Here is a 13,398-nt window from a genome sequence, read left to right as displayed (position 1 = left end):
CAGTTGAAATATTTTCTGCGTACTTTTTTTTATGATGACAAGGGAAAAGTTTTTCCATTAAATCAACCTCGGCTTGCAATATATATATATATATATTTTAAAAAAAAAGTGAAGCAAAAGAACACGTAATCGAAAATGATTTTCTTTATTTACATGTAAACAAAGATGCACAGAGATCCAAGGTCTGTTGTGTTTTCAAAAGAAGGTTTTTTATAGTTTCTGAATGAAATCAAACAAATAATATTAAATTCCACAAAAACAACAAAAAACGCGGTAAGGTGGGATGTTTCTACCCGAAAAAAAAAGACGTTTTATGTTTCCGATAAATCAGCTTATTAACCAATCGACGGATTTCTACTGTAGGGGGGATGATCTATTTAAGATCACCCAAGGTCAAGGCGGCATCATTATCATAGGACCTTTTAAGAAAAAAAAAAAAAAAAAAAAAACTATATAAAGGGCAACCGAATTACTCATCCTTTTCTACCTTCATTCTTTTCTTTTTATTACAAAAATGCTTTTACCCTTTATCTTATCTCTCTTTATGTTGAGTATCCATGCGCTACCCATTCAAGTCAGCTTTTACAAAGAACAATCGCAATTGTATGATTTGGCAAAAGAAGATGAATGGTTCATGTCTCAAGAATATGATGTTTTCTCCAGCGTCACAGACTTTTATGAGAATGTTGTGGATACTACCCTCTGTTCAGACAGTGAGGATTTGTTGTTAAACTTGATTCATTTAACAAAGGAGTCAAAGAACACGGCTTTAAGATCACAAGCACAGCTGCTTGGCTTGGATGCACTCACAGGTAAAGTCAATATATAAACCATCTTGTTGCATAAACATCCAACTCACTCCTTACTATAGATAAGCAGCTCGTTCAAATGCCCATCATTATAGGCAGACATGTCCAACAAATGAATGCCAAAGTCTACCAATCAATAGAAAATATCGTTACCTTGTACTGGCATACTATTTGGGATCCCAAGTTATTAACTCATGATGCACAACAAGAAGATCTGATTCTATCCTTTTTATCTTCTTTTAACGGCATTGTCGCTAAAAAGTTGATTGAAGAAATTGATGACTATGAACTTTTGGAGATAATCAAGTCCGACATCATCAACACCTCGGCTGAGCAACTATTAGACGAAAGTACTATTGTGGCCTCCGCTTATTCTTGGTTAACCCAATGGTTCAAGTTTCCTTCTAACTCTGCATTTAGAAAATCAGATCTCGAGGTTGATTTCTTGAGACACTACCTTTCGGAAATCAGAACAAATCTCTTAATGGAGCTTCATATCCAGTTTATGGATTTCTTTAGCAAAATTGAAACTGACATCTTTGATCAATTATCTTCATATTATGATCAATAATTACTCTTTAATCCATCTCTTGTATATTTCACTCCCTTCATAAGCATTTTAAATAAACCACACTTGTACATATCTTTACATAAAAAAAAACACACGTAGCACTTTTGTGTGCCTTATTTTTTTTACTCCATTTTGAAACTCCGTGCCTTTTAATGGGTTTGTGTTTTGTGGTTTTTCCATTCTCTCTCTCTCTCTTTTATTTTCTCGTTAAAACATGACGTTTGGAACAGATTTAAAGGTGTGTAATTTAGACGTATTAAATACTATCTATAAAAGCAACACTAAACATATTAAATAGGACCAGATACCTTCTATACTCAATTATGTGGGCGATGGCATTCATTCCCTCACCCAATTTCGAAACTTCATCAAGGACAAGACTAGCATTGAGCGTGAATATGCTCAAAAGCTCGAAAACCTCACTAAAAAGTACAAGTCTAACAAAAAAATTGTCTCAACACCTGGAGAGCAACAAGACGAATGGGATTGGGAAGACACGTCCAGGTAAAGTTAAGGCTCATCCACTTCCCCCTTTTCCCTATAAACTTACCCTAATATTAGTACAACTTCGGCTGCTTGGTGTCAGTTATTAGACCAAACTTCTCTTGTAGCCAAAAGCAAATTTCGTCTAGTTGATGATATCAATTCTTTAGTAGTAGATTCGTTACGAGGTGTGGCTGCACGAAAGGATGATGCTAGAAAAAAGGTAAATCGAGACAAACGAGGGAGGAGAGGGGGGGGGGGATGGTCTATTTTAAACAACTCCCTAATAGATTTAATATATTAGCATGCTGCTTTTTATCAAAAGTTAAAAAACGAGCGAGATAAAACTTATGGCGACAAGGAAAAGGCAAAGCAGTTGTATGATGATTCATGCGTCGAAATCGAAAATTTAAAGGCAAAATTAAACAAGTCAGGCGATGCAGAAAAAGTAATATTTCATCCTCGAGTATCGTGCCAATCGCTTCTTCTTAACCACCACACTTATATTATTAGACACAAAGACAATTAGACAATGCTTATTTAGACCGTGATAATAAAAAGGTAAGGTATCATGGATACAAAAGGCTTGGTTTTCTCTTGTAACTAAGCTAAGCTTTCTTGGCAACAATTTAGAATCTTTATTTATTATCTATTGGTGTAGCAAATGCCGAGAGATCCAAGTATTTTGAAGAAGATATTCCCATCCTAGCAGACGTAATGCCTTTTTTTTACAGCTTATCCCATCCTCCATAACTCACACTCAATTCTTTTTTTTATAGCATTTACAAGAGTTAGATGCTGCTCGTATTCTATCCCTAAAATCCATTTTAAAGACATACATCGACCTTGAATCCAAATTATTAACCACTATTCAAAAATGCCACGATGATAGTCTAGTCTCTATTGAAAAACTAGATCCTGTAATTGACGCTGGTGTCTTTACTCGTAGTGCGTTGGGAAATGTCGATGCCAGTGAACGAGCTGCCAATGTTCAATTCACATTCATGCCCTGGAACGGTGGAGCCAATGCAGCAGACACAATCATTGATCGAGTAAGTGGAAAAAAATAAAAAAAATAGAGTAATATCTGACGGTTTTTTTAGGATGACAGTTTGGTGGCAAATGATGCGGCTGTTATCTTTTTAAACAACAAATTAATCAAGGATCGTAAACAACTAGACACATTGGGTGACGATTTATCTAAACGCTCTACCGAGTTAAACAAAATGGAATCTCTCGTCGGCTCCATACCCAACCAAACATCGGCCGATTACGATAAATCCAAAGAAAAGTTGATGGATATCATTCGAGATATTACATTACTTTCTACGCAAAAGGTCAGAGTGAAAAGTGAAGTGGATTTAATCATACAAAATATTGGCGATGATGGTTTAAGAGCTCAAAATCATGATTTTAAATCCTCTTCATTTACTATTCCCACTTCGTGTGATTACTGCAAAACCACTATATGGGGTATCTCTAACAAAGGCTTCACTTGTCGCGCTTGCGGTTTTAATTGTCACGCCAAATGTGAAATGAAGGTTGCTCCTAACTGTAGTAAAGTTAAAGGACAGATTAATCCACAACCTGTTTCTTCCTTATCTGTGCCAACCTTGAGATCACTACGCTCAAACAGCTTTACCGAATCCGTCCGGTCTATACCCAATACTGTTATTCCACCCCCACCAAGACCTGTTTCCATGCCAGGTGCAGAACTTCGTGCTTTATACACATACCAAGCCCAAAATACGGATGAGCTCAGTATTTCAGAAGGTGATTTGCTACACATTGTAGAACACGATGATGGTACAGGCTGGATCAAGGCACAGAAAGGAAACGAAATTGGACTCATACCTGCTAATTATATCGAATACCTGGATGCGCCTCCGGAAGATGAGATTGTCTATGATAATGACGCTCCTGTCATCAGTCAACCCTCTATCCATGATTTACCGCCTTCCCCCTCTCTCTCTCCTGCTCCCATTCAGGTCGTGGCTCTTTATGATTTTGAAGCCGTCAATGCCGAAGAACTTAATATTCGTCAAGGCGATACTATTCTTGTTACAAAGAAGGATGATGGTGGTTGGTGGGAAGGGACTTTAAATGGTCAGACAGGTATATTTCCTGCGAACTACGTTAGTTCCTAAATTTTGAATAAAACATGTCTCGTAGAATAGACCTTCACCACATACAAAGACATCTACGAGAATACGCATATTTTTTATCCCAAGTGTCCTTTATTGATTATTTTGAATGTAAAGCTTAAGTCAAAATAATAGGGGTCCTCATTCGTAAAAATGAAATTATACTTATGATTGGCTAGTTATTTTTATTCAAAAAATATATTTTTCAAAACCTCGACTGAGGACCCCTAATAGATAATACATCCAAAAAAAAAAAAAAGATTATTTAACGGTCTACGCCTAAGTGCATTCCTTTTTTTATGCCTCAAAACTAGATGACTCCGTACAACTTTATGTCTCAAAACTCTATACGTCGTGATTCTACGAATTTCCCTTTGAACTCCTCGTATACAGCATCCAAAAGTTATGGACTCCTTTATTCCAATACCTCAAATGTATAAATCAAACACTAAGCAAAAAAGCACACACACATACACAAGAAAATGTTCATTCTGAAATAGCTGTATATTATACGACTTAATTTTCTTATGTTCAACTAAAGAGGCTATTGGTTGTCCAGCTTGGTCCTCTCGACCTCCCCTTCTTCATCAATGGGAGGTCGATCGTGCACTGGAAGAATAATGGGACGGTTACTGAGGACCTTGCTGTTGTTGGTTTGTTGTGTGGGTATTCCACCTTTTTACTTGCTACTGCACTTTGCTTGGTTTATCCAAGCATGTTCATCAAAGTTTGATTTTCATCCTTAACGCGAAAAAGATTTGATTCAAGATGATGGATATGAGACTTGGTCTTTATACTTCTTTCGCTCATCTTTCTTTTCAACTAATACTACTGCTCATCTTGCCCCAACACAATCATTTTCAAGTTGATTTAGTTTATCCTTTAACTCTTTGGTTTCTTCTTCGTTACTTGAAAGGGCTGCTTCCACTTCAAGCGTCATGTAATCATCTTTGACCTGATCAAAGTTGGTTTGTACACTTTCGACTTGCACCTCTAGTGTCTTAATATTTTCTTGTAAAGAGCGGATAAGGTTGTTTTTTCCCATAATCTCTTGATGGTGCTTGTCCGATGTCGTTTGCACTTTATTTAGACTCAAGTCTGCCTTCAAATTTTCTTTTGTTGCTCCCAATTGTTTGATATATACCTCCGCCAAAAAAATAATTAATAATAATTGTAACCTCACATCTTTGCTCTAGAGAGCTTTTCGGTTGGCTGCATCGGATGACAGTGGCGGACTATGTGGTAAAAACCCAGGACATGTAGTAAAGACCCACGACATTGGGTAGTAAAAACGTCCATTTTATACCACCTCCTGTTGTTTCTTTCTGACACACTTACCGCCTCCTGTGGTAAAACTCCAAAATTATACCACCTAATGTTGCGTATCTTTTCCGCATGTAGCGGGCTTCCACCGAGTCCGCGGCTTCCGGAAGCTTTAACTTCTTGTATTTTTTTGCATATTATCCATGGCAACTTCTACGTCACTAGAAGGGTGATCTATTTGCTTGGAAACAGCTTGGTCTGATTTAAGCGTTTCAGCTTTTATAACATTAAACTGTTTCTTTGCTATACACAACTTTTATTCAAGAGTTAATTTTTCTTGCTTGACCTTTCTTTTTTGAGTCAAGGGACGCCATCTTGTCTTTTTGTAAGAAGTTTCTATATTTCAAACGCGTTGAAACTCTATGTTGTCTGTTCTTTTCATACATATTTAGAAAGGTGCAATGAAGAAAGATAATAGGGATGAAATAAAACTCAGTTTTATAACTGCCACAATTATTTACATGAACTTTTCAAATATTTGATTTTACCAGCTTTTTTATCATGTCAAACAAACGAAACAAGCAACAATCGAATAGCCGATCGGTTTGTATACTTCGGTTGACATAAAAAACGCGCGGCACTAACAAAAATTCACACAGTTTAATAATTCTGAACTGTCAAAAGGGTTTCATCTCTTGACCGAATCTTCGCATACAGTAAAAGTCAATACACCGTCCGTTCCACCCAACAGTGCTCATCTTTATCCACGACTAGCTGGATCTAACTGGACAAGCTATCTAACACAGCCAAGTATTATTCTTGGACGTTCTGGAACGGCAGTCAGATCAACACGGCAAACCCCAGCGCAAGCACAAGTTGATCTCGATTTTGGAAGTTCCAAAGCCATTTCACGTAAACATTGCGAGATTCGATTCAGCTCCAGTCGCGATCGTTGGGAATTGTATGTGTATAGTCGTAATGGTGTTAAATTGAACCAAATCATGAAAAAGCCGCACGATAAACCAAACGTATTAAAAACAGGCGCCTTGATCGAGATATGCAATACTAGCTTTATCTTCTTCTTACCAAGCAATTATATAAAGCCAACATATCAAGAGAAAAATCAGTCTAGTGCGAGTACACCAGAAAACAATACGGAGGATAATAGTCTCGATCACGAATTAGAGATTGCATTGATACAAATTTTTGAGGACACTGGTAGTTTAAACACGACTGAAATACTGGAAAAAGTTAAACAATGTTACACAAAACCCGTCGAAAAGGTAAAGAAGGAGTATGTTGTTTGTCAAAAGTAGACTGACATATTATTCTACTAGGAAAGTATTCTTCATTTGCTTGTTCTAAGCCCTCGATTCCAATTAGCACCAAACTCCATATCCATGTCTTCAAAAGATGCTGATTCTGTCAAATGGATACTTATACCCTTAACCACCAACTTAATAGGTGCCGATGGAATGTATGATAAAGACGAGATGTCTATTAATGCACCCACATCCAATACAAAAAGCGCACCAATTTCGGAAAAAGATAAAAATCATGTCGTGAGGCTAGACAGTAATGACGATATGAGCATCGTCTCAACTCCTGTAGCTGGACATGATAGTCAACCGTTTAGTGTGATGAGCCGTAGTAATCATGACGACATGAGTATTGCCTCGCCATCTGGGGATGTTTCTGATGGCCAGCCAATGAGTTGGAAAGATAGCCTGCCCTTTAAATTAAGGAGTTATAGTGACCATGATAACATGTCCATCTCTACTTCAGAAAATGGAGTATTACCTGATGAGGATTCAACAAAAAATGTTCCATCAGGTATAAGTATATCCTTGTCCAGGTTCTTTGATAAAGAAGATGGCTGGTCTTTGTTTATGCAACCACATGAGGATACCCATATAGAGGCTAATGGACCAAATCAGCCTATTTCACAAGCGCCAACCATATTTCGTGCCATGTCTATTGAGTCCATGTACTCTGTGTGGTCTAATGGCACCTCTTATGCCGGTGATGCAGTAGAAGATGGCGAAAGACCAAACAAAAGATTGAAATCTGTTGAAAAGGATGGAGAAGGTATGAATAAAAGATATGGATTTGGACGCTTAATATTAACCGCTATTTAGATTCGCATGTCGACATATATAAGGATATCCGCCGAAAGATTGTTTATTGAGCATTTATAATAAAGTATCTATTCTGTTTTAAGAGCCTTTTTTAGGTATCTTTGTAAAAAAAGGACTACGATAAAACTAATAGATGACCATAAGATGCCTATCACAAGTTCAACCACTTGATGCGATTTTGAGGTGACGAGAAAGATTCGCGTGGCGGGAACATCCCAACTATGAACGCATTTATAGTCATTAGTTTTTTGAGAATTAAATTGATAATAATAAGCACTTACGTGCTCTCTGTCCAGGTCCCTTTCTTTGGATCTACAATATCAATAAGCCCAGTAGCTTCATTGTATTGTAAACCTGTACCGTAAGCCTCATGATAGGTGGTTAATGTGGTAACACATTTCTGCTTGATGCAGTATTCTCCGCTCGAGCAATCCTTGATGGTTTGGCATACCGCGGGTTTGTTATCGCCTCCCATTCTTTGTTTACCTGTGACCCCACTCAAGAAGCTAAATACGAATCGCTGCAAAAGTTGAGGCTGAGGATTTTCAAACGAGTATACAGACGCATAATGACCCACACGTGTGACACCGGAGACTATAAAAACATGTCAAATTCGGATTTCTCCTTTTTTACATATCTCTTTTTGTTTTACCGTTGAAATAATCCTTCATGAAAGGACAGGTGAAATTTGATATCAAACATTCGAGTAAGGATGAGATTAATGTACAGTTAGCCGAAATTGAGTCAGTACCGTTTTCATTGGATGCTTGGTTGTAAATGGTGTTGGCCATGGCGTTGACCAGTCCACACACGGAATTCGTCATTTGCTCTAAATCCAACCGTGAATCCATGTCGCTGTTATAATACCTATTAAAAATTTAAGTAGCTGTTCGACAAGAGTTTAATAAGAAACCTCACCTTCCTAGACTTTTTTGATAATCTGTAATTACCACTGCGTTAATATCCCTTCTCTTTTGCAAGAAACTCATGACACTACTCGGTGGCAGTTTGCGATTTACACCATCCGAGGATGCTTGTTTAATATTTGTGTAAGGCCCAAGTGCTTTCAACAATCCTTGATTTTGTTGCGCATTGTCTACGTGAGCAAAATATCCACCAGTGTAATTACCATTAATGCCAGATACAGACTGGAAATCGAACACAGACTCTATTTTTTCAAAATTAATTCGCTTGAAGTTTAAATCACGGACACAGGGAAATGTACACGGTGCGTTTATAAAAGGACATGTAGTGGCTCTTGTTGCGTTTGTGCATTCAAATTCAGAGGAAATATCGTTGACAAATCGTTGGGAGCCTGCAAAACCCCATGATTCCGCTGTAAATAATGTGTAGACAATATGCTTGGGCAATGTATCTAACGCCTTTGGAGCCTTCATATATATAAAAAAAATCAAGTGTTAGTATGAAGTGACCTTATATATATGTAGTACTCACTCTACTTAAGGCATCCGCAATGGCTAATACTGTTACCATTCCAGAAACATCTTTGGACGCACTCACAGTCAAATCATGGAACATGGATCTACCATCTATATTTGCGGATACAACAATGACGGGCTTATTATCTTGGTGATCCATTGTTAAAGAAGGTGAAGAAAAGACGGACATACCCCCCACTGCTTGACACCAACCTCTTCGTAGACACGTTTCTGAATCAATAGCAGCCCACATAAGCAAATCAAAATCCATTGCTTTCAATGGATAGTTTCTGTATTCTTTTTGTTCGTTATAGGATACACTCTAAACTAGATTTGTTTAGCTTTTAATTTCATGCCTTTCGACTTTTTTTTTTTTTTTTGGTTTCTCATATACCGCTATAACAGAATCGTAGACTGATCGTGACAAAGTATCTTCTGGTCTGATAGCAAAAATAGGGAATTCAAAGCTTTCTTCAATTAAATTCTGTGCCTGGGCATTCCATTGATATTGATCTTTATCGTTGGCATAGAGTCCAAATTGACAATTGGGACACGATGACTCGGGCGAGGAAAGTTGATTGTCGTTGGTAACATTACCCAAGATTACGATAAGGCCTGTTAATTTTCCAGTGGCTGACAACGAGTAGATGTTAGAGCGTGTTAATAGACTATATGGAATAATGAGTGAAATGTCGCTTGCTAATCCGTCCGTCATCAATTGTTCTAATTCTGGTTGCGTACTTGTTCGGTATAGTATACCAGTCTTTTTTTTAAAAGCTGTTGAAGGGATATTGCATTAGAAGGATGATGGCAATAATAATAAAAAAAGGAGGGTACCATTGCAGCCGATAGTTCCTGTTGCATTGAGTAATCGCACACATGGCCAGTTATTAAGGTTGGTATAAATGAAGGGATATAAGGTTGTTGCAATGTCCTCTGCCTTGGCTATAGATATTTATTAATTTTCATTAAAGTTTATACTGTGTTATTGTTTTTAACTACCAAGAAAGTTCAAAATTGCAATACTTGATAAAGTAAAACATAGTAATACTCTGTCAAGGTGCATACGTAAAAAATAAAGCCTGAAAAAGAAAGGGTGGAATAAAATTAAAATCTTTTTTAACAGGTCCAAGTACTGTATCTCATGAATGTTAAATCATGTATTTCGAAATCTACGCATTATTTTCAATAAAATGATAATCCTATGAAATCAAACGAGAGGTTGGGATTACAGCATTTGTATTTTGATGCAAAACAACTCGATTATTAAACTTTGACAAATTGCCTCATAACATAAAACAAAGTTTACGTAACACAAATCTAGTGTGATAAAAATGTTGAAAAATGGGATATTTATTTATATTGGAGTTAAGATTTATGTTGAAGATGCCAAAGAATTTAACACTTGGATGATCTGTTGCGGTGTGTTGACATGCCAATTGGCATGAGTTTTCTTTTCAGAGGGACCTACAGTAATCGAATAAAGATTCGAGTTTGCTTCGGGCCAAATAATAGACGGTGAAGGTGTACCCACTATACCACCCTTGATCGATGCTGGGGGGGATGCCTGTTGTTTTTGTTGATATTGTGCCGAACTCAACGCACGGAACATGTCTTCATCTGTTTTATCATCTCCAGCACTGATGACCAGGTTTGTATCTGGATTGCTCGCTAAAATACGTTTCACGATCTCACCTTTATTGACAGACATGGGTCTGATTTCCAGGTTCTTTTTACCGACCAAGATTTCAACAGGGAATTTGGATACAATGGCATTTTCCAAATGGTTTTGACACTCCTTTGCTTGGAAAGCACTACAAGGTAAAATATTAGAAATCACGGTTTATGTATAAAGTGGATATTAATGCTATTTACCCGTATTCTGCGTCGGCTAGTCTATAATGCCATGTAATCGAAGACTTTTTGTGTTCGACAAAGCTTCCCTGAGTTCTTTCGGTGTAATAATCAAATATTTCTACCACATCTGTTTTCCAACTCATATCGATACCATCTACAACACTTCTCCATTCATCAGACCCTGGAGCCTTGACATAGCAACCATGCTCTGCACTAAGCCCGATGTTCTTTATATTACTACCCAACCATTCATCGAGTACGACTTGGTCTCTACCAGATACCACCCACACAATATTCTTAGGGTCATTACAAAGAGTTTGTAACGACTTTAACATGTCCTGTCCCGGTTTTGCATCAGAGGGTACGGATACAATAGGAGTTAATGTTCCCTAGATTTAAAGAAAAAGAATGTCAATATTTGTACGAGCCAATAACAAACAAATATTAATATTACATCGTAATCAAAGAACATGATTCTCTTTTTAGCAGACTTGTAATCTTGAACGAGTTTTTCAACATTCAAGTTGGGGGTAGCATGTGATTGAAGGTCTTGTTGTTCGCTAACACTGACTAATTGTTTAACAAATGAATGGGCCCAGAATTCAGCTGTATGACTAGTGACGTGACTATAAAGTTTCTACAGTAATGGAATAAATTTTAGCGATTGTGGTTATAGGAGATACAATAATAATAAAAAAGTACCTCATGACGTGTGATCTTCTCCTCAATAGACATGGTCAAAGCCTCATGTATACTTCTTGCAACACCAGCATAGTCCCATGGATTGACCAAGATAGAGGCACTCAAGGAACCTGCTGTACCAGCAAACTCGGATAGGATAAGTTGACCATGATCAGGTTTATTGTGTTGACAAAGGATATATTCATACGAAGTGGTGTTCATACCATCACGGCTACAGGTGATCAAAGCCAAGTCAGCCACTGATAACAAGGCGTAATACTCATCCCGATCAATTTCTTGATGATAGTAATGAACAGGCGTGAATTCCAAAGATCCGTATGTGCCATTAATATGGCTTACAGCTTCTGATATCTTGGCCTCTAATTTTGAGTGGTCACCAAAAGTGGGAGTGGCGACCTGAATCAAGACAACTTTGTTTTGCCATTCGGGATAATCTCTTAAAAATCCCTCAAAGGCATGTAATTTTTGTAGGATACCTTTGGTGCTATCTAACTTATCACGACCAACAATGATTTTTTTACCAGAATACATGTCACGGATGGCATCCATTTTAGGTTGTACGCCAAGTTGTTTACAGAATTGCTCGACTCGATTACAATCAACACCGATAGGGAAAGCTCCTACAGAGATGGTTGTTCCATTATAGCTTACCCCAACCTGAGTTGTTTCACAGCCAAGTACACGTGTACAAGAAGAGATAAAATGTCTTGCATACGAATAAGTCTATATTGCCGATTAGCTGAGTGCGTGTAATCCATGTATTTATCTTTTTCTTACCTGAAACCCAATTAAATTAGCTCCCAACATGCCCTGAAGAATTTTATTCCGAGCTAAAATAAAAAGGAATAAATAAAAAGCTTAATTTTTTTTTTAAAACGGGTAAAACTTACTTTGTAAACATCGAAAGATTTCAGAACTAGGAAAAGTTGCATGAATAAAGATACCGATGGCTGCATCAGGTAGTTTCTCACGGATCATTTCAGGTACCAGTAATAAATGGTAGTCATTGACAAAGACTAGAAAATAATTTAATTAGAACATGTGTATTGTTACACAAATAAAAAGCACACTTACTAATGTCATTGGGCTGATATCTATCAATGACAGTATCAGCGAATTGACGGTTCACAGCAACGTAATCATCCCAATGACGTTTTTCAGCACGACTATCACTGGAGGAGCTCTGAACCAAGTAATGAAATACAGGCCAAAGCACTAGATTGGTAATTTAGTCCCAGTCTAATATAAAATCAACAATGATTGTCATCTCTACCTTGTTTACAATAACCCTCGTAATGTCCATGCGATTTTTTGTCTAGAAAGACGGGAACAATATGTCCAGTTTCCCATAGAAGAGACTGTAATTTAACCTTGTCTTCTATTGCCAAATTAGAAGGAGCAACCTTGTTCCGAGTACCTTGTTCACGAATAGGACCGGTCCAGCCGATATGAATTGTTTCATTGGACTTGGCAAGACTTTGAATACCCGCGTACAGAGCTTGATGACCTCTTCTTTCAACTACGGTCCAGTCAGCTGCATGAAACTTCATGCGGAGCGTAACGCCTCGTTTATGATGACGTGCTAGTTTAGAGATTGGAGCGGCTGCAACGGGATCAGCGACAGGTCTTTCTTCTGCTGTATTCAGACTGGAAGGAACCAATTCAGGCTTGTTTGTGGTAGTAGAATGATGAGGAGATCTTGGTGGGGTTGGTATTTGATCATGACTGGCAAACTTTTTCTGATGATTTTGTGTGCGCAAGATATTGTATGGAATTTGATGGGTTACATTAATGATACGTCCCTGAATATCGGGTAATTGACCCGACAATGGAAGATAATGGGCCACATTTTCGGCCGTAAGAGAAGAAGATGCCAGCATGGTTTATTTTTGTGTAAGGAAAAGAAAAGAAAAGAAAGAAATCAATGGCAATATTTATACCTGAAAGTTGAATTTATCACGGGGTTAAATTCGCACTTGTGCGTTGTTTTAA

The 13,398-nt window shown here is 37.6% G+C and overlaps 5 protein-coding genes across 5 annotated transcripts; 3 read left to right on the top strand and 2 right to left on the bottom strand.

The window, feature by feature from the left end:
• Positions 1-634: 634 nt before the first annotated feature.
• Positions 635-1,380, top strand: EV154DRAFT_414833 (uncharacterized protein; the record flags this gene model as incomplete). The annotated part of the gene is made up of 2 exons (XM_051595627.1): positions 635-812; positions 872-1,380. 2 exons carry the CDS (start codon positions 635-637, stop codon positions 1,378-1,380), a joined length of 687 nt encoding a protein of 228 aa, XP_051461014.1.
• A 198-nt stretch (positions 1,381-1,578) lies between these two features.
• EV154DRAFT_542366 (uncharacterized protein) lies at positions 1,579-4,140 on the top strand. Its single transcript, XM_051604521.1, has 8 exons — positions 1,579-1,618; positions 1,679-1,884; positions 1,942-2,086; positions 2,168-2,311; positions 2,377-2,424; positions 2,497-2,577; positions 2,643-2,915; positions 2,967-4,140. The coding sequence occupies exons 1-8, from the start codon at positions 1,595-1,597 to the stop codon at positions 4,008-4,010; spliced, it is 1,965 nt and encodes a 654-aa protein (XP_051461013.1). The 5' UTR covers positions 1,579-1,594; the 3' UTR covers positions 4,011-4,140.
• Positions 4,141-4,842: 702 nt separating this feature from the next.
• On the bottom strand, positions 4,843-5,644 carry EV154DRAFT_549008 (uncharacterized protein; the record flags this gene model as incomplete). Its single annotated transcript, XM_051604844.1, has 3 exons — positions 4,843-5,151; positions 5,346-5,449; positions 5,617-5,644. 3 exons carry the CDS (start codon positions 5,642-5,644, stop codon positions 4,843-4,845), a joined length of 441 nt encoding a protein of 146 aa, XP_051461012.1.
• Positions 5,645-5,771: 127 nt separating this feature from the next.
• On the top strand, positions 5,772-7,484 carry EV154DRAFT_498273 (uncharacterized protein). Its single transcript, XM_051600342.1, has 4 exons — positions 5,772-5,873; positions 5,930-6,553; positions 6,608-7,358; positions 7,409-7,484. The coding sequence occupies exons 1-4, from the start codon at positions 5,832-5,834 to the stop codon at positions 7,456-7,458; spliced, it is 1,467 nt and encodes a 488-aa protein (XP_051461011.1). The 5' UTR covers positions 5,772-5,831; the 3' UTR covers positions 7,459-7,484.
• An 838-nt stretch (positions 7,485-8,322) lies between these two features.
• EV154DRAFT_414842 (glycosyltransferase family 20-domain-containing protein) lies at positions 8,323-13,286 on the bottom strand (the record flags this gene model as incomplete). Its single annotated transcript, XM_051595628.1, has 13 exons — positions 8,323-8,799; positions 8,864-8,994; positions 9,055-9,169; positions 9,242-9,624; positions 9,685-9,781; positions 10,319-10,661; positions 10,723-11,093; positions 11,159-11,341; positions 11,407-12,129; positions 12,184-12,236; positions 12,297-12,422; positions 12,481-12,621; positions 12,680-13,286. The coding sequence occupies 13 exons, from the start codon at positions 13,284-13,286 to the stop codon at positions 8,323-8,325; spliced, it is 3,750 nt and encodes a 1,249-aa protein (XP_051461010.1).
• Positions 13,287-13,398: the final 112 nt, after the last annotated feature.

Source organism: Mucor mucedo, assembly GCF_025094135.1.
Source record: "Mucor mucedo strain NRRL 3635 chromosome Unknown EV154scaffold_16, whole genome shotgun sequence".
Lineage (NCBI taxonomy): Eukaryota > Fungi > Mucoromycota > Mucoromycetes > Mucorales > Mucoraceae > Mucor > Mucor mucedo.
Note: the sequence above shows the minus strand (reverse complement) of the source record. Positions and strands in the feature narration are given on the sequence as shown.

Bases quoted from the DNA above. Each gene is read 5' to 3' on its own strand.
- EV154DRAFT_542366 (XM_051604521.1), top strand. From the start codon at position 1,595: ATGACGTTTGGAACAGATTTAAAG. The intron at 2,087-2,167 runs GTAAATCGAGAC...TTAATATATTAG, and splicing joins AGGATGATGCTAGAAAAAAG to CATGCTGCTTTTTATCAAAA. The intron at 2,312-2,376 runs GTAATATTTCAT...TTATATTATTAG, and splicing joins AGTCAGGCGATGCAGAAAAA to ACACAAAGACAATTAGACAA.
- EV154DRAFT_498273 (XM_051600342.1), top strand. From the start codon at position 5,832: ATGTCAAACAAACGAAACAAGCAACAATCGAATAGCCGATCG. The intron at 5,874-5,929 runs GTTTGTATACTT...AAATTCACACAG, and splicing joins AACAATCGAATAGCCGATCG to TTTAATAATTCTGAACTGTC. The intron at 7,359-7,408 runs GTATGAATAAAA...ACCGCTATTTAG, and splicing joins TGTTGAAAAGGATGGAGAAG to ATTCGCATGTCGACATATAT.